Below are 27,494 nucleotides of genomic sequence, written 5' to 3'. Positions count from 1 at the left end.
ATCAAAGGTGTGAATGGTGTCCAAACAGGTCAGTCAGGAAAACATTACATCAAAGAACAATGAGGTGGGGTCACAAGGGGTCAAATGTTGCAGATGCTGGGGTCTGTATGAAAAACAAAAAACAGACCGAAAAACATTTTTTTTGTTGTTGCTGGAAATCACAGCAGGTCCGGCCGCATCTGTATAGAGAGAACAAGCCAACGACGACTCGAGTCTGGGTGACCCTACATCAGGTGGGGTTACATGTAGCGTGACATGAACCTACACAGATGCGGCCGGACCTGCTGTGATTTCCAGCAAAAAAAAAAAAATGTTTTTCGGTCTGTTTTTTGTTTTTCATACAGACCCCAGCATCTGCAACATTTGACCCCTTGTGACATTCCTCATTGTTCTTTGATGTAATGTTTTCCTGACTGACCTGTTTGGACACCATTCACACCTTTGATTGCTGTGATTATCTCTCTGCCGAGGTGTGATAAAGGGCAGTTAGAAAGATTACCTGTAAACATCTGACATTATTCTTTGACTATATAAGCCGTGTTTTTATGCATCTCTCCACTTCACCTGATGAAGGAGCAGCGCTCCGAAAGCTTGTGATTTCAAATAAAACTGTTGGACTATAACCTGGTGTTGTGTGACTTCTTACATTTGTCCACCCCAGTCCAACTCCGGCATCTCCACACCATTCTTTACTCTTAGCCTTTATTACAAAGGGATTAGAGTATAACGTGCCATTTGATTTCCTAATTGCTTGCTGTACCTGCATGTTAACTTTCTGGTAACATGCAGGTACAGCAAGCAATTAGGAAAGCAAATGGTGTAGGTTCAAAGAATGTGTGTGTGTGTGTCATGGTTGAATAGCTGGTAGTTATACCGGCATGCTGATACTGCAGAGAGAGTTGGGCGGAGAAAAAAAAGCGTTACCTGGTCTTCAGCTGCTTGCTGCAATGTGGGTGGCGGAACACAAACGTTGCAAAGTAGTTCCAGCAGTGAAGCGAGCGAACGACCTCCTGTATCGTATCGATGCAGTTGTGTGTCAGCTTGGGTTCAATTGGTCGGACACTCGGTGCCTCGAGCACGGAATCCAGGCTGGCCCCTCCAGTGCAGTAACCGAGGGGAGCTGCATAGTCCTGAGACGTTAAACCCAAGGCCATGCTGGCTTTCGACCTTCCTGCCCGCCTCCAACTCCTCCATCCATGCTACCATTGAAGGCAGGTGCCAAAACCATCAGAACGGCCATTATTCAGGTGGATACTGAAGATCTCACGATGATGCTGGCAGAAGAGCATGGCGTGTGTCCTTGGCAAACCTTCCTCCCACGGCCAGCAACCCCCCCCCCCCCCAAGCTAACTGGCGATTCGCCTCGAGGCTGTTGGTGGGATCTTGCTGTGCGCAGAACGGGCCGGCTGTGGTTCCAGGAGTAACTTGACGGCGATTTCGCCGCCTCGCCTTGCCTTAAATCATGAGCTTCTGTTCTTCCTTCAGTCTTAAGTAGGTGTGTGCCAAAACTGGATGGCGTGCAGTACCCCAGCAACTTTACCATTGAAGGCATCACCCCGGGAAACGCCACTGCTGGGGTGATGAAGAACGCTACCAGGTAAGCTTGTGCCAAGTGGTGAATGTTTGAAGAAACGCCACCGGTCAAAACGTTTAAGGTGTGTTTATCGCCACCTTTTGTAACTTCGCCCCTGCCTCCACTCCTGTGCTGCTCAAACCCAAATCCGTGACTTTGTCAGACTTGACTATTCCAACGCTCTCCTGGCCGGCCTCCCATCTTACCCTCCCCACCCCCCACCCCCCACCCCCACCCGATAAACTTTACCTCATCCAAAACTCGGCTGCCCCGTGTCCTCTAACTCGCATCATAGAAACATAGAAGATAGGAGCAGGAGTAGGCCATTCGGCCCCTCGAGCCTGCTCCGCCATTCAATGAGATCATGGCTGATCATCCAAATTCTGTACCCGGTCCCTGCCTTCTCCCCATATCCCTTGATCCCTTTAGCCTCAAGAAATATATCTAACTCCTTCTTGACTATATTTAATGAATTGGCCTCAACTGCCTTCTGTGGTAGAGAATTCCACAGGTTCACCACTCTCTGGGTGAAGAAATTCCTCCTCATTTCTGTCCTAAATGGCCTACCCCTTATCCTTAGACTGTGACCCCTGGTTCTGGACTCCCCGGCCATCGGGAACATCCTTCCTGCATCTAGTCTGTCTAGTCCTGTTAGAATTTTATCAGTTTCAATGAGATCCCCTCTCATTCTTCTAAACTCTAGCGAATGTAAGCCTAATTGACCCAATCTCTCCTCATACGTCATTCCTGCCATCCCAGGTATCAGCTTGGTGAATCTTCGCTGCACTCCTTCCATGGCAAGAACATCCCTCCTCAGGTAAGGTGACCAAAACTGCACACAATACTCTAGGTGCGGTCTCACCAAGGCCCTGTACAACTGCAGCAAGACATCCTTGTTCCTGTACTCGAATCCTCTCGCTACGAAGGCCAACATACCATTTGCCTTCTTAACCACCTGCTGCAGCAGCATGCTTACCTTCAGCGACTGGTGCACAAGGACACCCAGGTCTCGTTGCACTTCCCCTTCTCCCAATCTATTGCTGTTCAGATAATAATCTGCCTTCCTGTTTTTGACACCAAGTCTTGTTTGCCCATCACCCCTATGCTCGCTGACCTACATTGGCTCCTGGTTAAGCAACGCCTCGATTTCAAAATTCTCATCCTGGTTTTCAAATCCCTCCATGGCCTTGCCCCTCCCTATCTCTGCAACCTCCTCCAGCCCCTACAACCCGCCCCGGCCCCCCGAGATCTCTGCGCTCCTCCAATTCTGGCCTCCTGTGCATCCCCGATTTCCCTTCGCTCCACCATCGGCGGCCGTGCCTTCAGCTGCCTGGGCCCTAAGCTCTGGAATTCCCTCCCTAAATCTCTCCGCCTCTCTTTCTATCTTGTCTTTTAATACCTTCCTTAAAACCTAGCTCTTTGACCAAGCTTTTGGGCACCTGCCCTAATATCATCTCCTTCGGCTCGGTGTTAATTTTTTCTGTCTGCTTATCCCCCCCTGCGGAGCGCGTTGGGACATTTTACTACGTCAACGGCGCTACATCAATGCAAGTTGTTGTTGTGTGAGGTGGAGCTATTGCACCGAGGGAGGAAGGGTTAAACCTATTTGAAGTGCGGTTTGTGAGGTTGTGTTGGAGGCTAACTATTGGCTGTATGTTTCAGTGATCTGATAAATGACTTCAATGCTAAGGAAGTGGGAATGAGGATATTTGAAGATTTTACAAAGTCCTGGCATTGGATATTAATGTGAGTGTCCTCTTCATCTCTGAATCTGTGCACGCGAGCGGCTCACGGTGATTAGCAGACCCAATAGAAACTCTTAGCACTTTCTTTACACTGGATTATGCATTCATCGCTGCTGTCTTTACATCCTTCCCCACCCCCCCCTTGAGAGACTTGGGGGCGGTTTCAATCCTGCCGCCCATCAGTTTGTTTCCCCATCCATTCCCACTGCAATGGAACAAACTACTTCCATATAATTCTCCTGCCTTATCAATGGTCCATGGGAAAGCTTCAGGATAGAGGTCGTGCAACTGATTAGCAACTTGGGTCTAGGTTACACCCTCCACCCACCCCCACCCCCCCTCCTTGTGTGTTACACTCTGACAGGGCCACTGTGTGTGTGTTACACACTGTTACAGGGCCACTCTGTGTGTTACACTCTGTTACAGGGCCACTGTGTGTGTGTGTTACAGTCTGTTACAGGGCCACTCGGTGTGTGTTACACTCTGTTACAGGCCCACTGTGTGTGTGTTACACTCTGTCACAGGGCCACGGTGTGTGTGTTACACTCTGTTACAGGGCCACTGTGTGTGTGTGTGTGTTACACTCTGTTACAGGGCCACTCTGCGTGTGTTACACTCTGTTACAGGGCAGTGTTGGATCTGCTGCTAAACCTTCAACCTGTTTTCCTTTGACATACAGCAAGGCCATGTTTCAAGCTGAGACTTTTCGCGAGGTGCAGGATTTTGCCAGGTCCGGCGGAATGACGCCCTTCCGTGCCTGCCTTGCTTCCACGCAGCTCCCTAGTCCAGGGGCTTCACCGGGAACTGGCCCTGTCCCCTCGGCTGGGTTGAGTTCCAGTCGCGGGCAAGCCTGGTTTCGGAGCCGGCTGCCCAAGCTGGTGAGCGCCCGCTCCCGTTGCCTTTCCACCAACCCTGGACTCCTTCAAGCCGCGATTGTGCTGGTCTGTGTTGAGTCTTTTCCCAACAGTTGCTGAGCTTTGAAATGTAACCGACAATCTGGAAATAATGTGCCAAAGTTAACGTGGTCTTCTTTCTCTTTCTTCCCATTGCTGTTGGGCTTTTCAACTCGTCTTCCCGCTGCCCTCACAGAGGCTTGGTCATCGCTATGTTAGTGAGTCTGCTCTTCCTGCTCCTCATGAGGTTCCTGGCTGGAATTCTGATCTGGGTCCTGATCATTGGTCTGGTTGCTGTCATTGGATATGGTGGGTATTTAGGGGAGAAAAAACCATCATTCCTTTCACTGTACCAGTCTCTCATTTCTTAATTACTGTGAACATTGTGGGGGCAGTGAACTGGGGAAAGTCGTGGAGCCATAGTGTCATAACGGCACAGAAGGAGGCCATTTGGCCCATCGAGTCCGTGCCGGCTCTCTGTAGAGCAATCCAGCCAGGCCCATTCCCCCGCTCTGTCCCCGTAGCCCTGCAAGTTTATTTCCCTCAAGTGCCTATCCAGTCTCCCCTTGAAAACATCGAGTGTCTCCGCTTCCACCACTTCCATCAGCAGCGAGTCCCATGTCGTCACCATTCGCTGCGTAAAAAAGTTTTCCCTCACTTCCCCCCCTGTATCTCTTGCCCAAAACCTTAAATCTGTGTCTCCTAGTCCTTGTACCATCAACTAGAGGGAACAGCCTTCCCCATCTAGCCTATCCAAACTCGCCATAATCCTGTACACCTCTGTCAAATCACCCCTTGACTTCCTTGGCTCTAGTGAAAACAAATCCAGCTTCTCCAACCTCTCCTTGTAGCTAAGATCCCCCATCCCCGGAACCATTCTGGTAAATCTCTGCACCCTCTCAAGGGCCTTCACATCCTTCCTAAAGTGTGGTGACCAGAACTGGACACAATACTCCAGTTGTGGCCTAACCAGCGCTTTATAAAGGTTCAGCATAACTTCAATACCTCTATTTATGAAGCCCAAGATCCCACATGCTTTGCTAACCACTCTCTCAATATGTCCCGCCACCTTCAGGGACCTATGCACATTAACTCCCGGGTCCCTCTGCCCCTGCACACTCTTTAAAACTGTGTCATTAAGTGTATATTGCCTCTCCCTGTTCCTTCTGCCAAAATGCATCACCTCACACCTCCCAGTGCCTGTGGCTTCCTGGGTTTTCAGCTGTGTTGCAATGGGGAGATGGCAAGTGGGGACCAGGCGTTCTCCCTTGGGTGGGAACTGCAAGTGAGAAGGGTTTTAGCAGCACAGTCACTGTCGAGTGATTTCGTGAGCAATGGGGAGAGGGAACGGAACTTTAATTACAGACTCCTCATTCCTGTCTGACGCTCATAAGACACAATCTAATTGAATGGCGGAGCAGGCTTGAGGGGCTGAATGGCCGCCTCCCGTTTCTATGTTGAAGACTTTCTTGATGGCTTAATGAATTTATCCAGGTGGGGCTTGATCCCCGGTCTTTGCTGGCGTAGGGGGGGCAACAGTAGGTAGGTTCTAAGGAGCGTCTTAAAGGAGGAAAGAGAGGCTGAGCGGTTGAGGCAGGGAATTCCAGAGCTTGGGGCCTAGGCAACAGAAGGCACGGCCGCCAATGGTGGAGCGATTATAATCAGGGATGCTCCAGGGCGGAATTAGAGGAGCGCAGATATCTTGGGTGGTTGTGGGGCTGGAGGAGATTAGAGATGGGGAGGGCGGAGGAGGCCATGGAGGGATTTGAAAACCTGGATTAGAATTTTGAAATCGAGGCGCTGCTTAACCGGGAGCCAGTGTAGGTCAGCGAGCGCAGGGGTCACAGAAGGAGGCCATTCGGCCCATCGTGCCTGTGCCGGCTGTTTGAAAGAACGATCCAATTAGTCCCACTCTCTCCTCTTTTCCCTAGGCCCTGCAAGTTTTTCCTTTTCAAGTATTTACCCAATTCCCTTTTTGAAAGTTGCTATTGAATCTGCTTCCACCGCCCTTTCAGGCAGCGCATTGCAGATCACAACAACTCGCTGCGTAATTAAAAAAAAGAATTCTCCTCATCTCCCCTCTGGTTCTTTTGCCAATTACAACAATTTACGTTTATATAGTGCCTTTAACATAGTAAAACATGCCAAGGCCCTTCACAGAAGCTTTATCAGACAAAATTTGACACTGGACCTCATAAGGAAATCATAAGGAAACTCCAGTATGATTTGGACAGGTTGGGTGATTGGGCAGATGCATGGCAAGTGCAGTATAATGTGGATAAATGCGATGTTATCCGCCTTAGTGGCAAAAACAGGAAGACAGATTATTATCTGAATGGCAATAGATTGGGAAAAGGGGAAGTCCAACGAGACCTGGGTGTCCTTGTGCACCAGTCGCTGAAGGTAAGCATGCAGGTGCAGCAGGCGGTTAAGAAGGCAAATGGTATGTTGGCCTTCGTAACGAGAGGGTTCGAGTACAGGAACAAGGATGTCTTGCTGCAGTTGTACAGGGCCTTGGTGAGACCACACCTTGAGTATTGTGTGCAGTTTTGGTCGCCTTATCTGAGGAAGGATGTTCTTGCCATGGAGGGAGTTCAGTGAAGATTCACCAGACGGATACCTGGGATGGCAGGAATGACGTATGAGGAGAGATTGGGTCGATTAGGCTTATATTCGCTAGAGTTTAGAAGAATGAGAGGGGATCTCATTGAAACGTATAAAATTCTAACAGGACTAGACAGACTAGATGCAGGAAGGATGTTCCCGATGGCCGGGGAGTCCAGAACCAGGGGTCACAGTCTAAGGATAAGGGGTAAGCCATTTAGGACAGAGATGAGGAGGAATTTCTTCACCCAGAGAGTGGTGAACCTGTGGAATTCTCTACCACAGAAGGCAGTTGAGGCCAATTCATTAAATATATTCAAGGAGGAGTTGGATATATTTCTTAAGGCTAAAGGGATCAAGGGATATGAGGAGAAGGCAGGAACAGGGTACTGAATTTGGATGATCAGCCATGATCTCATTGAATGGCGGAGCAGGCTCGAGGGGCCGAATGGCCTACTCCTGCTCCTATCTTCTATGTTTCTATTAGGACAGGTGACCAAGAGCTTGGTCAAAGAGGCAGGTTTTATGGAGCGTCTTAAAGGAGGAAAGAGAGGCGGAGAGGTTTAGGGAGGGAATTCCAGAGTTTGGGGACTAGACAGGTGAAGGCACGGCCGCCCATGGTGGAATGATGAAAATTGGGGGAATGCGCGAGAGGCCAGAATTGCAGGGGCAAGTAATCGACTAAAGTTAAATTTGGAATGCCTGCTAGAAATGTGCTTGATGGGGGAGCTTTGGGACTTTGGGTAGGTCGGCTACAATGGTGCTTGTGTTGCAGGTGCTTTGTTCTGCGACGTTAACTCTATGCGCTGATACCCTGCCAGTTGCATACACACCTCTGCTGGTCCCAGCTGTGCGGTGTTCCTCCTGAGAGACGTTGCTATAGCAGCTTTTATCTCTCGTCATCTGCGGTGCCAATTGGATTAGCTGAATTGTGCGGTGAATCACTGGACGATCAGCCTGGTGTTAATCTGCCCACCCTTCGGGCAAGTGGTCTCGTGCTGCCGAGCGCCTTTCCCCCTCGGTCCCTCTTTGGCTGCCCTTTTTATTCCCGCGTGCAGGATTTCAGTTGATGTGTCGTGTTGTCGTAACACGGAGATGTGTTCACTCACTAGTGGTTTACCTATTGTGGGTCAGTTATTGACTCCGAGAAAAACAACGTCTCAAAGTTAGTCAACAACTGAAGTTGAGGCACAGGTGAACCATGACCTAACTGAGTGGCGGAGCAGCCACATAAATACTGTGTCAACAAGAGCAGGTCAGAGGCTGGGTATTCTGCGGCGAGTGTCTCACCTCCTGACTCCCCAAAGCCTTTCCACCATCTACAAGGCACAAGTCAGGAGTGTGATGGAATACTCTCCACTTGCCTGGATGAGTGCAGCCCCAACAACACTCAAGAAGCTCGACACCATCCAGGACAAAGCAGCCCGCTTAATTGGCACCCCTTCCACCACCTTAAACATTCACTCCCTCCACCACCGGCGCACCGTGGCTGCAGTGTGTACCATCTACAAGATGCACCGCAGCAACTCGCCAAGGCTTCTTCGGCAGCACCTCCCAAATCCGCGACCTCTTCCACCTAGAAGGACAAGGGCAGCAGGCGCATGGGAACGCCACCACCTCCAAGTTCCCCTCCAAGTCACACACCATCCTGACTTGGAAATATATCGCCGATCCTTCATCGTCGCTGGGTCAAAATCCTGAAACTCACTACCTAACAGCACTGTGGGAGTACCTTCACCACACGGACTGCAGCGGTTCAAGAAGGCGGCTCACCACCACCTTCTCGAGGGCAACTAGGGATGGGCAATAAATGCTGGTCTTGCCAGCGATGCACAGATCCCAGGAATGGAGAAATTTTAAAAAAATTACAAAGTAGGGGAGGCTTCCCTTCCCTGAACGGCATTACATAGAAACATAGAAGATAGGAGCAGGAGTAGGCCATTCGGCCCCTCGAGCCCGCTCCGCCATTCAATGCGATCATGGTTGATCATCCAAATTCAGTACCCTGTCCCTGCCTTCTCCCCATATCCCTTGATCCCTTTAGCCTTAAGAAATATATCCAACTCCTTCTTGAATATATTTAATGAATTGGCCTCAACTGCCTTCTGTGGTAGAGAATTCCACAGGTTCACCACTCTCTGGGTGAAGAAATTTCTCCTCATCTCTGCCCTAAATGGCTTACCCCTTATCCTTAGACTGTGACCCCTGGTTCTGGACTCCCCGACCATCGGGAACATCCTTCCTGCATCTACTCTGTCCAGTCCTGTTAGAATTTTATAAGTTTCAATGAGATTCCCCCTCATTCTTCTAAACTCCAGCGAGTATAAGCCCAATCGACCCAATCTCTCCTCATACGTCATTCCTGCCATCCCAGGTATCAGTCTGGTGAATCTTCGCTACACTCCCTCCATGGCAATCGCTGCACTCCCTCCATTAGTGAATCTGTTGGATTTTTCGGGCAATTTGGCAGCTTTAATGGTCATTTTAGCTCTCCATTGGCTGGGCTGGGGGCTCCTCATTGGACTGGTCTGGCCGGTACTGGGGTGGGGGGGGGAAACTCCCCATTGGCTGACAGAACAGGCCTTGAAGTAAAATTTAAAGAGACAGTGTCTCCTTGAAGGGGTGATTGACGAATATCTTTTGTTATATATTGGGGGAGAGAGAGAGAGAGAGAAACCAGAAAGGCTCAACCCGTTTTCAACTCCATAATGCTGCACGTTGGGGGTTGGCTGATGAATTTCGACACGAGTTAATTAATTGTGCGAGGTGTTTATAAATGAACAGGCAAGGACTGCGGGGCATTTATGGAGGAGTAATGGGCAATAGTTTAATGTTGCAATTGTGGCTAGTTTGATTGAAAACCATGGGAATTATTCTAACTTTTAGTTCAAATAGATATTCCAAAATGAGGTTGTATTTAATGGTTCTCAATTCTTTTTTTAAAGTCGCTTTTTAAAGGATTGATTTAGCATTGTATTATGGTAGAGATTGGCCCAGAAATTGGTGTCGGGGGCTTCCCGCAGGTGCAAGCCCCCGACCTACGCTTACCTAGCGCGCCAGCAGTTGAGGCCTGGGCCTGCGTGGATTTCCTGTCTGTGGCCCGGTCCAGCTCCCGGCTCGCGTGATCCAGCGGCGTACTTAGTGCGATGCGTCCGCTGGGATCACGTGAGCACTGGGCAACCAATCGGAGCAGGGAAAAGCCCATTCATGAGATTGACAGAAAGAACTGTCAAACTCATGAAAACTCCGGCCCCCAAAACAGTAGTTAACCTTCAAATACATTTTTAAATCACACTTGTTAAATAAACTATAAATAACATTAAATAACTATTTTAAACAATAATTTAAATTTTTGAAAAAAATAATTTTATAAAAAAACGAGGCTAAAAATACACTTAGAGTCAGAGTCAGAGTTATACAGCACGGATAGAGGCCCTTCGGCCCATCGTGTCCGTGCCGGCCATCAAGCCCTGTCTAATCTAATCCCATTTTCCAGCATTTGGTCCGTAGCCTTGTATGCTGTGGCATTTCAAGTGCTCATCCAAATGCTTCTTAAATGTTGTGAGGGTTCCTGCCTCCACAACCCTTTCAGGCAGTGAGTTCCAGACTCCAACCACCCTCTGGGTGAAAAAGTTCTTTCTCAAATCCCCTCTAAACCTCCCGCCCTTTACCTTGAATCTATGCCCCCTAGTTATTGACCCTTCTACTAAGGGAAAAAGCTCCTCAGCATCCATCCTATCTATGCCCCTCATAATTTTGTACACCTCAATCATGTCCCCCCTCAGCCTCCTCTGCTCCAAGGAAAACAAACCCAATCTGCCCAGTCTCTCTTCATAGCTGAAGCGCTCCAGCCCTGGTAACATCCTGGTGAATCTCCTCTGCACCCTCTCCAAAGCTATCACATCCTTCCTGTAGTGTGGCGACCAGAACTGCACACAGTATTCCAGCTGTGGCCTAACCAGTGTTTTATACAGCTCCATCATAACCTCCTTGCTCTTATATTCAATGCCTCGGCTAATGAAGGCAAGTATCCCATATGCCTTTTTTACCACCTTATCCACCTGTTCCGCCGCCTTCAGGGATCTGTGTACTTGCACACCCAGATCCCTCTGACCCTCCGTCTTGCCTAGGGTCTTACCATTCATTGTGTATTCCCTTGCCTTGTTAGTCCCCCCAAAGTGCATCACCTCGCACTTTTCCGGGTTTAATTTCCATTTGCCACTGTTCCGCCCATCTGACCAACCCATCTATATCGTCCTGCAGACTGAGGCTACCCTCCTCGCTATTTACCACCCCACCAATTTTTGTATCATCCACGAACTTACTGATCATACCTTTTACATTCATATCCAAGTCATTAATGTAGACCACAAACAGCAAGGGACCCAGCACCGATCCCTGTGGTACCCCACTGGCCACAGGCTTCCAGTCACAAAAACAACCTTCGACCATCACCCTCTGCCTTCTGCCGCTAAGCCAGTTTTGTATCCAATGTGCCAAGGCACCCTGGATTCCATGGGCTCTTACCTTCTTGACCAGTCTCCTGTGCGGGACTTTATCGAAGGCCTTACTGAAATCCATGTATACCACATCCACTGCGTTACCCTCATCCACACACTTTACCTTACTGTAAAGTATTTAAAAATAATAAACCTGTGGAAAAAATGTTCTAATTTTAATTAATTGACCACTTACCCTTTAAAATGAAGTCCTTACGCCTGATTTTTAAATGTGTAAAATGTAGAGACTTACACGCACGGAAAAACCTGTATATTAAAAAAGCGGAAGTTCAACGCGCACGCGCAGACTCCTGCGCACACGCGTTCGACCTCTGAACCCCTTCGTTCAGAGGATCGGAAATGCCGGTTTCCCGTGCACGCAAGAAACCGGCACTTCCATCGGGTCCACGCGTGGGTACTCCATCAGTACTCACACGTTGGGACCCGAATTTCTGGGCTATTGTGATTCTATCACCAGCAATCTGCTAAATAAAATAGCATTTTTAAAAATTCATTCCTGGGATGTGGACGTCTCTAGCATTTATTGCCCATCCCTAATTGCCCTTGAGAAGGTGGTCGTGGGCCACCTTCTTGAACCGCTGCAGTCCGTGTGGTGAAGGTGCTCCCACAGTGCTGTTAGGGAGGGAGTTCCAGGATTTTGACCCAGCGACGATGAAGGAACGGCCGATTATATTTCCAAGTCGGGGTGGTGTGTGACTTGGAGGGGAACTTGGAGCTGGTGGCGTTCCCATGCGCCTGCTGTCCTTTGTAAAAACAATTTGACTCCTCCTATGTCCACAGCAATCCAGGTCCACCAATTTTCGGAATGAGGTGGCTTAGGACCTTTAGGACGGTCTTTCAAACGAGACGATAAACCGAGGCCCCGTCTGCTCTCTCGGGTGGTGGTAAAAGATCCCACGGCATTATTTCGAAGAAGAGCAGGGGGGGGGGGGGAGTTCTCCCGGTGTCCTGGGGTCAATAGTTATCCCTCAATCAACATAACAAAAACAGATGATCTGGTCATTATCTCATTGCTGTTCGTGGGAGCTTGCTGTGATGCAAATTGGCTGCCGCGTTTCCTACATTACAACAGTGACTACACTCCAAAAATACTTCATTGGCTGTGAGTCACTTTGGGACACCAGTGATCGTGAAAGGCGCTATATAAATACAAGTCTTTTGTCTTTTCTTTACCCACCCCTGCCACAAAACCTAATTTAAACTTTTCTCTCCAGCTAACACTTTGTGGGGGGGGGGGGGGGGGTGGTGATATCGGATGACTTGTGGGCAGTAATTACAGGAAATTCAGGTGGGGAGGATTTCATGCACGCTCTCAAGGAAGCCTGTGCGCCACAAACTCTCTTCCCCAGCCACTGACTCCATCCTTCTCCCTAACATCTGTCTGAGGCTGAACCACATCGTTCGCAATCTTGGTGTCATATTTGACCCTGAAATGAGCTTCCGACCACACATCCGCAGCATAACTAAGACCGTCTACTTCCACCTCCAGAACATCGCCCGTCTCCACTCTTGCTTCAGCTCATCCGCTGCTGAAACCTTCATCCTTGCCTTTGTTACCTCTAGACTTGATTATTCCAACGCACTCCTGGCCGGCCTCCCACATTCCACCCTACGTAAACTTGAGGTCATCCAAAACTCGGCTGCCCGTGTCCTAACTCGCACCAAGTCCTGTTCGCCCATCACCCACTGTGCTTGCTGACCTACATTGGCTCCCGGTTAAGCAGCGCCTTGATTTCAAAATTCTCATCCATGTTTTCAAATCCCTGTATGGCCTCGCCACCTCCCTATCTCTGTAACCTCCTCCAGCCCCACAACCCCCTGAGATATCTGCGCTCCTCTAATTCTGCCCTCTGGAGCATCCCTGATTATAATCACACGACTATTGGTGGCCGTGCCTTCTGTTGCCTGGGCCCTAAGCTCTGGAATTCGCCCCCCTAAACCTCTCCGCCTCGTTACCTCTCCTTCCTCCTTTAAGAGGCTCCTTAAAACCTACCCCTTTGACCAAGCTTTTGGTCACCTGCCCTAAATTTATCCTTATGTGGCTTGGTGTCAAATTGTTTGTCTTATAACACTCCTGTGAAGCATCATGGGACGTTTTACTACGTTAAAGGCGCTATATAAATACAAGTTGTTCATTTAAATGGGCGGAAATGTGGGTGGAGTCCCATTGGTTGGGTGTGTGTGTCCGATTTTTCCTGTACTCGCTGTGCCCGTGATCCCATATCCCTGGGAACAGACAAATCTGCCTGTGAAATGTTAGTCAGCGCCAAGAGCAGGCTGGCGCTGGCCCGAAGGCCGCTGCTTCATTCTTTCTGCCTTGTCTTGTTTCCAGGTATCTGGCACTGTTACTGGGAGTACGATCTGCTGAACAAGCGAGGAGCCACCATTTCATCCATTGGCTTCACCACGGATTTCGCTATCTACGGGCAAGTCAAGGAGACCTGGCTGGCTGTCTGTGAGTGCTTCTCCGACGCTGTGAGCGCGCGCGCGGAGCTCCGAGCCGTGGAGCGTTCACCCTAGGGTGCGGACTGAACCCGGGAGTGCAGGCCTGGTCCGGCAGCCCCTGTGAAGAGGGACAAGAGGGGGGGTCAATGATTCATAGTCTTAGGGGGGCAATTTTGCCAGCCTCGGGGAGGTGCGGGACTGGCGGGGAAATGGCAGTATTTGGGGGTGGGTGCCCAACCTGCTTCCATGCCATCTTGCCAGGTAGTTAACAGGCAGTAAATAGGATTATCCCCTTTTTGCCCGCAAGTGCGGGCTTCCCGAAAGCTCTGAAACCCGCCAGGTCAGCGAGGCAAGTAATGGGTCGGCGGGGGGTGCGAAAGTGTGCTGTGAAGGTATGTGATGGGTGCAAGAGTGGAGGTGTGAGTATCTGAGGTAAGTGTTAGTAAAAGTGGACTTACCTTCGTTTCTTCCTGCAGGCTTCAGTCGGTGTGTATGCGGAGAGTCTCGGACCTCCGTGTTGGAGTTGACAGATGGCCGTTGCATTCTCCGATGCAACAACCATCTCATTTCTGTAAAAGAATAAAGTTTGATGAGGTCTTGAATTCAGGACCTCGTCAAACTACAGAGAATGTCAGTGTTTGACAGCTTCACAGAGCTGTCAAGCGATGACAATTCTCATCTGTCAACATTTTTTGACGTTCTCTGCAACCGGCTTTCGCTTAATTGGCCTGCTAAGCCCGAAGGGCGGGCTTAACCAGGTCAATCAAGGGCAAATAGCGTGGGTTGGCCAGAAGTTGATGGAGGCGGGACTGAAACCCGACAAGTGGGAGTCCCGCCTCCAAAAGCTCCCCATTGAGAAAAATCACCCCCACTGAGTCATAACGGCACAGGAGGCCATTCGGCCCGTCGAGTCCGTGCCGGCTCTCTGTAGAGCAATCCAGTCAGTCCCATTCCCCCACTCTATCCCCGTAGCCCTGCAAGTTTATTTCCCTCAAGTGCCTATCCAGTCTCCCCTTGAAAACATTGAGTGTCTCCGTTTCCACCATTTCCGTCGGCAGCAAGTCCCAGGTCCTCACCACTCATAATCATAATCATAATGAACTTTATTGTCATTGTTAGTGCACAAGTGCAGTACAACGAAATGTAGGCTTGCGGCTCCCGAGAGTTTACATTTAGATTAAGACATTTAAACATTCAACATACATTTGGCTTGTAATACATTAACATAAACATAACCATAATAAAGTGCATTGGCAGATGTGCAGGCTTTAGAGTTTATTTGTGGAGTTCAGTAGGATGACAGCCCTGGGAAAGAAGCTGTTCCTAAATCTGGTCGTATGGGTGCGAATGCATCTGTAGCATCTCCCAGATGGCAGGAGGGTGAACAGACTGTGGCTGGGGTGGGTAGGGTCTTTGATGATGGTCAGTGACCTCCGTAAACAGCGTTTCTGGTATATGTGCTCTATGGTCGGTAGCCGGGTGCCGGTAATGCGTTGGGCAGTTTTGACTACCCGCTGCAGGGCTTTCCGGTCACAAAAAAGTTTTTCCTCACATCCCCCCCTGAATCTCTTGCCCAAAACCTTAAATCTGTGTCCCCCTAGTCCTTGTACCATCAACTAGTAGGAACAGCCTTTTCCCCCCTCTAGCCTATCCAAACCAGTCATAATCCTGTGCACCTCTATCACATCACCCCTCAACCTCCTTTACTCTAATGAAAACAAATCCAACTTCTCCAACCTGTCCTTGGAGCTAAGATCCCCCATCCCCGGAACCATTCTGGTAAATCTCCTCTGCACCCTCTCAAGGGCCTTCACATCCTTCCTAAAGTGTGGTGACCAGAACTGGATGCAATACTCCAGTTGTGGCCTAACCAGCGCTTTATAAATTAATTTGGAGACCCTTCATTTCTCCTGGGGAAATTATGGACTCTTTTTTTTTCTCTCTCCCTGCTTCAGAGGCTGACCGACCACCACCTGCGGTTTGGGGTGTCCAAACTGAGTTTGTAGGCAGCACCTTTTTGGGATGGACGCAAGTCCTGAAGTGGGAGAGGGGTAGAGGGCCGGGGCAGCTGTCGGAGCCCAGTTCTCAGCCCCCTCACAATCTCGCCTGTAATTGTGTGGGAAGGTGCTGAGCAGGCAGGCCCCCCCCCCCTCCGACCCCGCAGAGGTGAGCGATGTGTCAGCTTGGTTTCGATTGGGAGTGCGCTCGCCTTGGCACGTGGGTTCCAGACTAGTGTCGAGGCTGACCGCGCGGTGCTGAGGGAGTGCAGCACTGTCGGAGGTGCTGTTCTTCACATTAAAACCGAGGTCCCAACTCTCCGTTCGAGTGGGTGTTGAAGATCCCATGACTCCACTGGAAGAGTAGGGACTCCTCCTGGCGTCCTGCCCAAAATTCCTCATTAAACTGCGGAACAAAGCCGGTTAGCCGGTCACTCGCCTTGTTCGTACGCTCTTGTTGGCAGTCGATGCATTTTTTTCAATAAAGTTGCTTCATTTTATGTGAATCCTTTTACAACACAGTCCCGCTGCTGATGGCGCGCGTGTTCATGTGACCGCGATTTGCCTGTTGTGCACAATGGCTGTTATAACGTTCAAAGAAAAAGCATATAATGGCGCAAAGATGGGTGGCAGGTCAGAAGATTGGACAGAATATTAAAAAACAGCAAAGACTGACTAAAAGATTAATAAGGAGAGAAAAATTAGAGTACGAGAGCAAGCTCGCTAGAAATATAAAAACAGATAGTAAGAGTTTCTATAGGTATTTTTAAAAAAGAGTTAACAAAGTGAGCATTGGTCCAATAAAAAGTGAGTCTGAGGAATTAATAATGGAAAATAAGGAGATGGCCGTTGAATTGAACAGGTATTTTGCATCGGTCTTCACTGTAGAGGATACATGTAGCATCCCAGAAATATCTGTAAATCAGGAAATGTAAGGGAGGGAGGAACTCAAGAAAATTATAATCACCAGGGAAGTGGTACTGAGCAAATTGTTGGAGCTGTGGGCTGACAAGTCCCCGGGTCCTGATGGACTTCATCCTAGGGTCTTAAAAGAAGTGGCTAGTGAGATAGTTGATGCGTTGGTTTTAATTTTCCAAAATTCCCTAGATTCGGGGAAGGTTTCATTAGATTGGAAAATAGCGAATGTAACTCCTTTATTCAAAAAGGGAGGGAGACAGAAAGCAGGAAACTACAGGCCAGTTAGCTTAACATCTGTCCTAGGGAAGATGTTAGAAGATATTATTAAAGACGTTATAGCAGGGCACTTAGAAAAGTTCAAAGTAATCAGGCAGAGTCAACATGGTTTTGTGCAAGGGAAATCATGTTTAACCAATTTATTGGAGTTCTTTGAGGAAGTAACATGTGCTGTGGATAAAGGGGAACCGGTGGATGTACTGTACTTAGATTTCCAGAAGGCATTTGATAAGGTGCCACATCAAAAAGGTTATTGTGGAAAATAAAAGCTCATGGTGTAGGGGGTAACATATTGACATGGATAGAAGATTGGCTAGCTAACAGGAAACAGAAAGGAGGCATAAATGGATCATTTTCTGATTGGCAAGTGGTGTGCCACAGGGATCAGTGCTGGGGCCTCAACTTTTTACAATTTATATAAATGACTTGGATGAAGGGACCAAAGGTATGGTTGCTAAATTTGCTGATGACGCAAAGATAGGTAGGAAAGTAAATTGTGAAGAGGACATAAGGAGGCTACAAAGGGGTACAGATAGGTTAAGTGAGTGGGCAAAGATCTGGCAAATGGAGTATAATGTGGGAAAATGTGAAATTGTCCATTTTGGCAGGAAGAATAAAAAAGAAGCATATTATCTAAATGGTGAGAGATTGCAGAGCTCTGAGATGCAGAGGGATCTGGGTGTCCTAGTGCATGAATCACAAAAGGTTACTGTGCAGGTACAGCAAGTAATTAGGAAAGCTAATAGAATGTTATTGTTTATTGCGAGGGAAATTGAATACAAAAGTAATGAGGTTATGCTTCAGTTATACAGGCATTGGTGAGACCACATCTGGAGTACTGTGTACAGTATTGGTCTCCTTATTTAAGGAAGGATGTAAATGCGTTGGAAGCAGTTCAGAGAAGGTTTACTAGACTAATACCTGGAATGGGCGGGTTGTCCTATGAGGAAAGGTTGGACAGGCTAGGCTTGTATCGGCTGGAGTTTCGAAGAGTAAGAGGTGACTTGATTGAAACGTAGAAGATCCTGAGGGGTCTGGACAGGGTGGATGTGGAGAGGATGTTTCCTCTTGTGGGAGAATCTAGAACTAGGGGTCACTGTTTAAAAATAAGGGGTCGCCCATTTAAGACCGAGATGAGGAGGATTTTTCACACAGAGGGTCGTGAGTCTTTGGAACTCTCTTCCTCAGAGGGCGGGGGAAGCAGAGTCTTTGAATATTTTTAAGGCAGAGGTAGATAGATTCTTGGTAAGCAAGGGGGTGAAAGGTTATCGGGGGTAGGTGGGAATGTGGAGTAATCGGATCAGCCATGATCTTATTGAATGGCGGAGCAGGGCCGAGTGGCCTACTCCTGCTCCTAATTCATATGTACGTATATCTGGAGACTTGGAGTGCCAGAAAAAGTTTGGATTAGCCTTCCCATTGTGGGTGGGGGGGTGGAGGAGGGGGGCAGGTGGCTGGGCGGAAGGGGGAAGAGAGGCAAAAACCAGAGAGAGAAACCGGTGGACAATTTTAGGAAAAACTTTGGGGAAAATTCCTTCCGAAGCCAATTGAGCAACTTCCAGGAGACCAGGGTTGACCCCATGAAATCATCACTGGGCATAACTGGAGGTTTAGTGCTAATGGCCTTGGGGAATACTGGACTGGGAGAACAAAATGCTTCCATCCGTCAGTTCCTGTATTGGCGGGGGGGGAAGGGATCAGACACCGGGTAAGTGGGAAGGCACAGCTGGAGTGTTCAGCTCCATGGAATGTGGTGCGCGACTCCCGCATTCTTCAACAGGTGGTTTGACCCCTTCTCGATGGGCTTATTGGGTGAGTGCATTGTACGGCGTGGAGCTCGGCCCTGGAAGGCTAGGTAGGTCATAGTTTCGATTGGCTTATCTCCACAATAGAGCCGTTTAGCTGGCTTCAACGCTCTTGGATCAGAAAGGAGGGGAATCTGTCATCGCTCCGACCCTTTGCGACTGGTTGGAAAGCGCGTGTGCGAAGACATGGTGGTGGGAGGAAGAAAGAAACAGCGAGAGAGAGGGAAGAAATGGTTGGACTCGACGGTGAGGTCTTCCACAGTGGAATTGCCATGCGATGTTGGCTAACTAGGCTTATGCAGGGAGGGTGCCCACTTGAGCAAGGTACTCGAAGGTTAAGGGATGCCTAAGAACTTATGCCTTGGCATGAATTTACACCAGGTAAAGTGAATAAGGTGTGGGGGCGGTGGAAAGAGGGAGTTTATAAAAATATATTTTATTTATATGTATATTTTAAAAATATTAAATGTGTATGAATGGATGTAGGTATGCAGGGTAGGGATGGTATGGTAGGGTAGGTATGGTAGGGAGGGTATGTAGGTAGGGTATGGTAGGGTAGGTATGGTAGGGTAGGTATGGTAGGGTATGGTAGGGTAGGTATGGTAGGGTATGGTAGGGTAGGTATGGTAGGGTAGGTATGGTAGGGTTGGTATGGTAGGGAGGGTATGTAGGTATGGTAGGGTAGGTATGGTAGGTATGGTAGGGTATGGTAGGGTAGGTATGTATGTTTTTTAAATATTTATATATTTTTGTTGCTATTAAGGCATATTGATGTCATTTATTAATGTGATTATCCCTTGAAAAGAATCGATAGAGATTGGCATAGAAGTTGCCTTTCTAAATGTGAAATCTTCCTGTTGCAGTGATCATCCTGGCGGTCCTGGAGGCTATAATCCTGCTGCTACTGATTTTCTTGCGGAAAAGAATCCTGATTGCTATTGCCCTCATCAAGGAAGCCAGCAAGTAGGTGTGATCGCTCTCTAGCAACCTGTTCGCGGCGTGACCGCCCCCGGGCGGGCTGTTCGTGTCATGCCCGCTCCCTGGGCGGGCTGTTTGCGGCGTGACCGCCCACCAGCAACCCCCTACTCGGAAACGGCCTCCACTCATTAAACAATCGCCATGTACAATTCCTGATGCCACCCTGTAAATGTGTGTCAGGCCGCTCCAGAAAGGGGAACAAGACCCACCCACTCGGGAGGCTCCCTGACTAGGTGTACCCATCCATCGTTGACTTTCATACCCGGTTACCCGCCTCCTATTGCTTTAGATTGTTGCCCGTCTTTGCCCTGGGCACCTGATTACCGCCATCGTGGTACTGGTGGAAGCTGGGATGGACTATTCCTCTATTATGGCCGGAGACCATTGGGGTTGGATGGGGATTCGGGGGGGGTGGAATGAGGAAGGAGGGAAACAATCTGCGGCCCTTTGATACTGCCTTGTGTATTAAAAAGGACAACCTAGTATGGGCATAATTGGATAATTATGTTTCAAGTGTTTGTGTGATTGCCTTCTCAATGGGTAGTTCTCTCGCCTCTGAGCCAGAAGGACCTAGGCCTAGAAATTGGGTTGGGGCGCAAAAGTGGCGCAAAAGTCAGCGGAGCGCAGGATTTAGCGCAGCGATCGGAGTGATACCGATCGCCAGAAATTCAGTTTCAGTGCCCCTCGAGGGACACGGGGCGAGGCTCGAGGCGCTCCACGTCCCTCTTAGGGCGCTGAGACTGATTATCGCAGCGCACGCTGTGGTACTGCAGGTCTTCCTCCCACTGTTAAGGGGGAGGTGCCTGCAACAGCGCGATCCCCGCTCGTGAGTGCCGGCAAATGAGCCCGGCACCAAGGAGAAGTGCCGGGCTCTCGGGAAACAGCCGGCAATGCCGCGGGGGGGGTTGGGGCGGGGGGGGTTAGGAGGCTGGGGGCGGAGGTGCTGGCAGGCGGCCGCCGATAAAGCGGCCGCCCCGCACCTCCACCTTAACCTGCGCCGCTGCCGGCACAGTAAGGCCCCGTGAACCGGGCGCGGGTAGCCAGCGGCGCAACTGCGGCGTTCGCTACCAAATATCGCGAACAGGGCACGAATGGGGCGCTGCGCACACCGATGACGTCATCGGTGGCGGCGCAGCGCAAATGCCTAACACCACCATTAGCGCCCCTACTGAATATCGCCGGAGACGCAGCCAGTGGCGCTCCAGCCACTGACTGCCTCTTTAGGCGCTAACAGGTGGCGCTACTCACCCAATTTCTCCCCGCTTGTGTTTAAGCACTTCTTCAGAGGCTCGAGCACATATTCCAGGCTGACGCTCCCAGTGCCCGCACTGAGGGAGTGCTGCGCTGTCGGAGGTGCCGTCTTTCGAATGAGCTGTTAAAGTGAGGTCTTGTCTGCCCTCTCAGGTGGACGTAGAAGACCCCAAGGCATTATTTCAAAGAAGAGCAGGGGCGTTCTCCTGGGGTAAATATTTATCCGTCAACTAACATCGCCAAAACAGATGATCTGGTCATTATCACATTATTTGTGGGAGCTTGCTGTGCGCAAATTGGTTGTTGCGTTTCCTGCATTACAACAGTGACTACACTTCAAAAGCACTACATTGGCTGTGAAGCGCTTTGGGACGTCCTGAGGTCGTGAAAGAAAGACTTGCATTTCTATAGCGCCTTTCAAAGTGCTTTACAGCCAATGAAGTACTTTTGAAGTGTAGTCACTGCTGTAATGTAGGAAACGCGGCAGCCAATTTGTGCACAGCAAGCTCCCACCAACGATGTGATAATGATCAGATAATCTGTTTTTATTTATGTTGATTCAGGGATAAATATTGGCTAGGACACCAGGGAGAACTCCCCCTGCTCTTCGAAATAGTGCCCATGGGATCTTTTACATTCACAATATATATAAATGATCTAGATGAGGGAACTAGATGTAATATCTCCAAGTTTGCAGACGACACAAAGCTGGGTGGGCGTGTGTGCTGTGAGGAGGATGCCGAGAAACTCCAGTATGATTTGAACAGGTTGGGTGATTGGGCCGAAGCATGGCAGATGCAGTATAATGTGGATAAATGCGAGGTTATCCACTTTGGTGGCAAAAACAGGAAGGCAGATTATTATCTGAACGGCAGTCGATTGGGAGAAGCGGAAGTGCAACGAGACCTGGGTGTCCTTGTGCACCAGTCGCTGAAGGTAAGCATGCAGGTGCAGCAGGCGGTTAAGAAGGCAAATGGTATGTTGGCCTTCGTAGCGAGAGGGTTTGAGTACAGGAACAAGGATGTCTTGCTGCAGTTGTACAGGGCCTTGGTGAGACTGCACCTTGAGTATTGTGTGCAGTTTTGGTCGCCTTATCTGAGGAAGGATGTTCTTGCCATGGAGGGAGTGCAGCGAAGATTCACCAGACTGATACCTGGGATGGCAGGAATGATGTATGAGGAGAGATTGGGTTGATTGGGCTTATACTCGCTGGAGTTTAGAAGAATGAGAGGGGATCTCATTGAAACTTATAAAATTCTAACAGGACTAGACAGACTAGATGCAGGAAGGATGTTCCCGATGGCGCGGGAGTCCAGAACCAGGGGTCACAGTCTAAGGATAAGGGGTAAGCCATTTAGGACAGGGATGAGGAGGAATTTCTTCACCCAGAGAGTGGTGAACCTGTGGAATTCTCTAGCACAGAAGGCAGTAGAGGCCAATTCATTAAATATATTCAAGAAGGAGTTGGATATATTTCTTAAGGCTAAAGGGATCAAGGGATATGGAGAGAAAGCAGGGACAAGGTACTGAGTTTGGATGATCAGCCATGATCTCATTGAATGGCGGAGCAGGCTCGAGGGGCCGAATGGCCTACTCCTGCTCCTATCTTCTATGTTTCACCCAAGAGGGCAGACGGGGCTTCGGTTTAATGTCTCATCCGAAAGACGGCACCTCCAACAGTGCAGCACACTCTCAGCACTGCACTGGAGTGTCAGCCTAGGTTTACGTGCTCCAGTCCCTGGAGTGGGACTTCGAACCCACAACCTTCTGACTCCGAGGCGAGGGTGCTACCCTCTGAGCCACAGCTATAGAAATGTAAGTCTTTAAGTCTTTTTGCCTTGAATATGAGGTGGACGTTATAAATAATTTTCAGTAACCATGACCCATGTGGAATAATCTTTGTGTTTTTCTGCCTCTCATCCAACAGGGCGATTGGTCACATCATGTCGTCACTCGTTTACCCCTTGGTCACTTTTATATTCTTGATAATCTGTGTGGCGTACTGGGGAATGACTGCACTGTATCCTTTAGCTGCTCCGCCTGTGCTGGGACTGTAGACGCGGACTGAGGCTGAAGAGGAATGACAACGCCCTGGATTTGTATTGTAATTGGGGGGTGTGGAAGGCGGGGGGGAGGGTGGGGAAATGCCCTAAATATCTTGGGTCTTGTAAGGTGGAGTGACCAGATGCCTTGGATTTTCCATCATGCTCCCTGGGCAAGCGGGGGGGGGTGTTGGTGGAAGTTTTGATCTGATGGCCATCTTGGAGGTTCAGTTCCTCGGGCCGACGAGAGGGCTGTGATATTTTTTAAACTCTTTCTAGCGTCTTGCTTTTTCTTTAACTTTCGGTGCTGTTTAGATATCTCGCAACCTCGGGGCAGCCTCTGTATCGGGTTGTGAATTTGGGCGAAGCGACCGCCAGCTGCGACTCCATCCCGGGGAATGAAACCTGTAACCCCATGGTGAGTGCACCCGTCAAACACCAAGCACATAAAGCAAGCAGCTTATTCCCCCACCCCCCTCGAGTTTTAATCGAAACCTATAAAATTCTGTCCGGTCTGGACAGACTAGATGCAGGAAGGATGTTTCTGATGGCGGGGGAGTCCAGAACCAGGGGTCATAGTCAAAGGATAAGGGGTAAGCCATTTAGGACAGAGATGAGGAGGAATTTCTTCACCCAGAGAGTGGTGAACCTGTGGAATTCTCTGCTACAGAGGGCGGTGGAGGCCAGTTCATTAAATATATTCAAGAAGGAGTTGGATATATTTCTTAAGGCTAATGGGATCAAGGGATATGGGGAGAAGGCAGGGACAGGGTAATGAATTTGGATATCAGCCATGATCTCATTGAATGGCGGAGCAGGCTCGAAGGGCCGAATGGCCTACTCCTGCTCCTATCACACAGACACAGAATCACACAGAAACCCCACAGTGCAGATAGAGGCCATTTCGGCCCATCGAGCCTGCACTGACACATATCCCACCCGATCCCCGTAACCCCTACACCAACACATATCCCGCCCTATCCCTGTAACCCCACGTATTTAAACCCCCTAACACTAAGGGTCAATTTATCATAGCCAATCAACCTAACCCGCACATCTTTGGACTGTGGGAGGAAACCGGAGCACCCGGAGAAAACCCACGCAAACACGGGGAGAATGTGCAAACTCCACACAGACAGTCGCCCGAGGCCTATCTTCTATGTTTCCATGAAAGGACGAGGCGCATTTATATATCATCTTTCCCGTCCTCAAGATGTCCTAGGTGCTTCGCGGCCCAGTGAGGTGCAGTCACTATTTTGTAGGCAAACACTCTGCCGCACAGCAAGATCCCACAAACAGTAATGAGATGAATGTCTGTGTAATCTGTTCTTGATGCAGGGAGAAGCTCTGGCCAAAACACTGGGAGAACTCCCTGTATTATTGAGGGGAGGGGAGGGAAATGCCATGAGATCTTTTACATTCTCGTGAACTGACAGACAGACAACCTCGGTTTTAAATGATATTTGAGCTACAGGGTTAAGGGTCATGGGGAGCGGGCAGGTAAGTGGAGTTGAGGACAAGCTCAGATCAGCCATGACCTTATTGAATGGCGGAGCAGACTAGAGGGGCTGTACGGCCTGCTCCTGCTCCTATTTCTTATGTTCTTAAAAGACAGCACCTCTTACATAAGAACAATAAGACGTAGGAGCAGGAGTCGGCTATTCGGCCCCTCGAGCCTGCTCCGCCATTCAATGAGATCATGGCTGATCCAATCTTGGCCTCAACTCCACTTTCCCGCTCTCTCCCCATAACCCTTGACCCCCCCTGTAGTTCAAATATCTGTCAATCTCTGCCTTGAATATATTCACTGACTCCGCCTCCGCAGCTCTCTGGGATAGAGAATTCCAAAGATTCACGATCCTCAGAGAAGAAATTCCTCCTCATCCTCCATCTTAAATGGGCGCCCCCTTATTCTGAAACTATGCCCCCTCGTTCTAGATACCCCCACGAGGGGAAACATCCTCTCAGCATCTACCCTGTCAATCCCCCTCAGAATCTTATATGTTTCAATAAGATCAACTCTCATTTTTCTAAACTCCAAGGAATATAGGCCCAACCTGCTCAACCTTTCTTCGTAAGACAACCCTTTCATCTCGGGATTCAGCCTAGTGAACCTTCTCTGAACTGCCTCCAATGCAAGTATATCCCTCCTTAAATAAGGAGACCAAAACTCTACGCAGTTTTGTCAGTTTAAACCATCCACACATTCCTGGAGTACAGGTTGAGCCACAAACTTCTGACTTTCACGGGTATACTTCCACTGAGCCAAACTGACAACCGAGTAATACTTGCCCTGTTTAGAAACATAGAAGATCGGAGTAGGCCATTCGGCCCCTCGAGCCTGCTCTGCCATTCAATGAGATCATGGCTGATCATCCAAACTCAGTACCCTGTCCCTGCCTTCTCCCCATATCCCTTGATCCCTTTAGCCTCAAGAAATATATCCACCTCTTTCTTGAATATATTTAATGAATTGGCCTCAACTGCCTTCTGTGGTAGAGAATTCCACAGGTTCACCACTCTCTGGGTGAAGAAATTCCTCCTCATCTCAGTCCTAAATGGCTTACCCCTTATCCTTAGACTGTGACCCCTGGTTCTGGACTCCCCGGCCATCGGGAACATCCTTCCTGCATCTAGTCTGTCCAGGCCTGACAGAATTTTATAGGTTTCGATGAGATCCCCTCTCATTCTTCTAAACTCCAGCGAGTATAAGCCCAATCAACACAATCTCTCCTCATACGTCATTCCTGCCATCCCAGGTATCAGTCTGGTGAATCTTCGCTGCACTCCTTCCATGGCAAGAACATCCTTCCTCAGATAAGGCGACCAAAACTGCACACAATACTCAAGGTGCGGTCTCACCAAGGCCCTGTACAACTGTAGCAAGACATCCTTGTTCCTGTACTCGAACCCTCTTGCTACGAAGGCCAACATACCATTTGCCTTCTTAACCACCTGCTGCACCTGCATGCTTACCTTCAGCGACTGGTGCACAAGGACACCCAGGTCTCGTTGCACTTCCCCTTCTCCCAATCTATTGCCATTCAAATAATAATCTGCCTTCCTGTTTTTGCCACCAAAGTGGATAACCTCGCATTTATCCACGTTATATTGCATCTGCCATGTTTCTGCCCAATCACCCAACCTGTCCAAATCGTACTGGAGTTTCCCAACATCCTCCTCGCAGCACACACGCCCACCCAGCTTTGTGTCGTCTGGTTTGTGAACAGTTCCCTCTGTATTTTGAACAGTGTGACTGTCGGGACCAATTCATAGAAACAGTGAAGAATTATCATTTAAGTTGAGTCATTTTTCCAATTATTATTTTGTTGCCGCTTCTACTGAGCGGACAAGTAGCTGGGCTGCCTTGATGGCTGAGGGCTTATCCAGTGAGTAATTAGGTCCTCCAGTCCAGGATGGTCCTACTCTGTGCTGAAGCCATGGTCACAGTGGGGGTTCTGCTCATCGGAACAGGAGGAGGCCATTCAGCCCCTTGAGCCTGTTCCGCCATTCAATTAGATCATGGCTGGTTTGAGACTCCCAGAGCAAGCGCTCTACTCTGAGCTCTGACACGGCAAGAGAGCCCCAGGTGGGCAGAGGAAACGCTTCAAGGACACCCTCAAAGCCTCCTTGGAAAAAGTGCAACATCCCCACCGACACCTGGGAATCCCTGGCCCAAGACCGCACAAAGTGGAGGAGAAGCATCCGGGAAGGCGCCGAATATCTCGAGTCTCTTCGCTGGGCGCAAGCGGAAGCCAAGCGCAGGCAGCGCACGTCAACCCAAGCACCCCACCCACCTGCCCCTTCAACCACCGTCTGCCCCACCTGTGACAGAGACTGTAGGTCCCGCATTGGACTCGTCAGTCACCTGAGAACTCATTTTTAATGTGGAAGCAAGTCATCACAGAATCACAGAAACCCCACAGTGCAGATAGAGGCCATTTCGGCCCATCGAGCCTGCACCGACACACATCCCACCCGATCCCCGTAACCCCTACACCGACACATATCCCACCCTATCCCCGTAACCCCACGTATTTAATCCCCCCTAACACTAAGGGTCAATTTATCATAGCCAATCAACCTAACCCGCACATCTTTGGACTGTGGGAGGAAACCGGAGCACCCGGAGGAAACACACGCAAACACGGGGAGAATGTGCAAACTCCACACAGACAGTCGCCCGAGGCCGGATTCGAACCCGGGTCCCTGGCGCTGTGAGGCAACAGTGCTAACCACTATGCCACCGTGCTGCCTCGGTTCTGAGGGATTGCCCAAGAAGAAGATGATGATGATGATCCTGGCTGATCTGTACCTCGACTGCATTTAACTCGCCTTTGCTCCATATCCCACGATACCCTTGCCCATCAAAGATCTATCAATCTCAGCCTTCAAAATGTTAATTGAGGAGAGTACAGGATAGGTGCCTGTGTCTTTGTGGTGGGAG

General features: G+C 49.4%; 1 protein-coding gene across 1 annotated transcript in view; it reads left to right on the top strand.

The window, feature by feature from the left end:
• slc44a4 (solute carrier family 44 member 4) overlaps positions 1-27,494 on the top strand; it is a 145,448-nt gene that overhangs the window by 99,504 nt on the left and 18,450 nt on the right. Inside the window, exons 8-14 of the mRNA XM_085975216.1 lie at positions 1,486-1,597; positions 3,236-3,319; positions 4,408-4,520; positions 13,668-13,790; positions 19,640-19,739; positions 22,933-23,025; positions 23,363-23,465. Coding sequence (XP_085831342.1) covers positions 1,486-1,597; positions 3,236-3,319; positions 4,408-4,520; positions 13,668-13,790; positions 19,640-19,739; positions 22,933-23,025; positions 23,363-23,465 — 728 coding nt within the window. The remainder of the gene's footprint in view (positions 1-1,485; positions 1,598-3,235; positions 3,320-4,407; positions 4,521-13,667; positions 13,791-19,639; positions 19,740-22,932; positions 23,026-23,362; positions 23,466-27,494) is intronic.

This window comes from Somniosus microcephalus, unplaced genomic scaffold (assembly GCF_052327205.1).
Source record: "Somniosus microcephalus isolate GS21.2 unplaced genomic scaffold, FLI_Smic_1.0 unresolved_chr1, whole genome shotgun sequence".
Classification (NCBI taxonomy): Eukaryota; Metazoa; Chordata; class Chondrichthyes; order Squaliformes; family Somniosidae; genus Somniosus; species Somniosus microcephalus.
The sequence above is the reverse complement of the archived record's forward strand: the minus strand, read 5'-3'. Positions and strand labels throughout refer to the sequence as shown.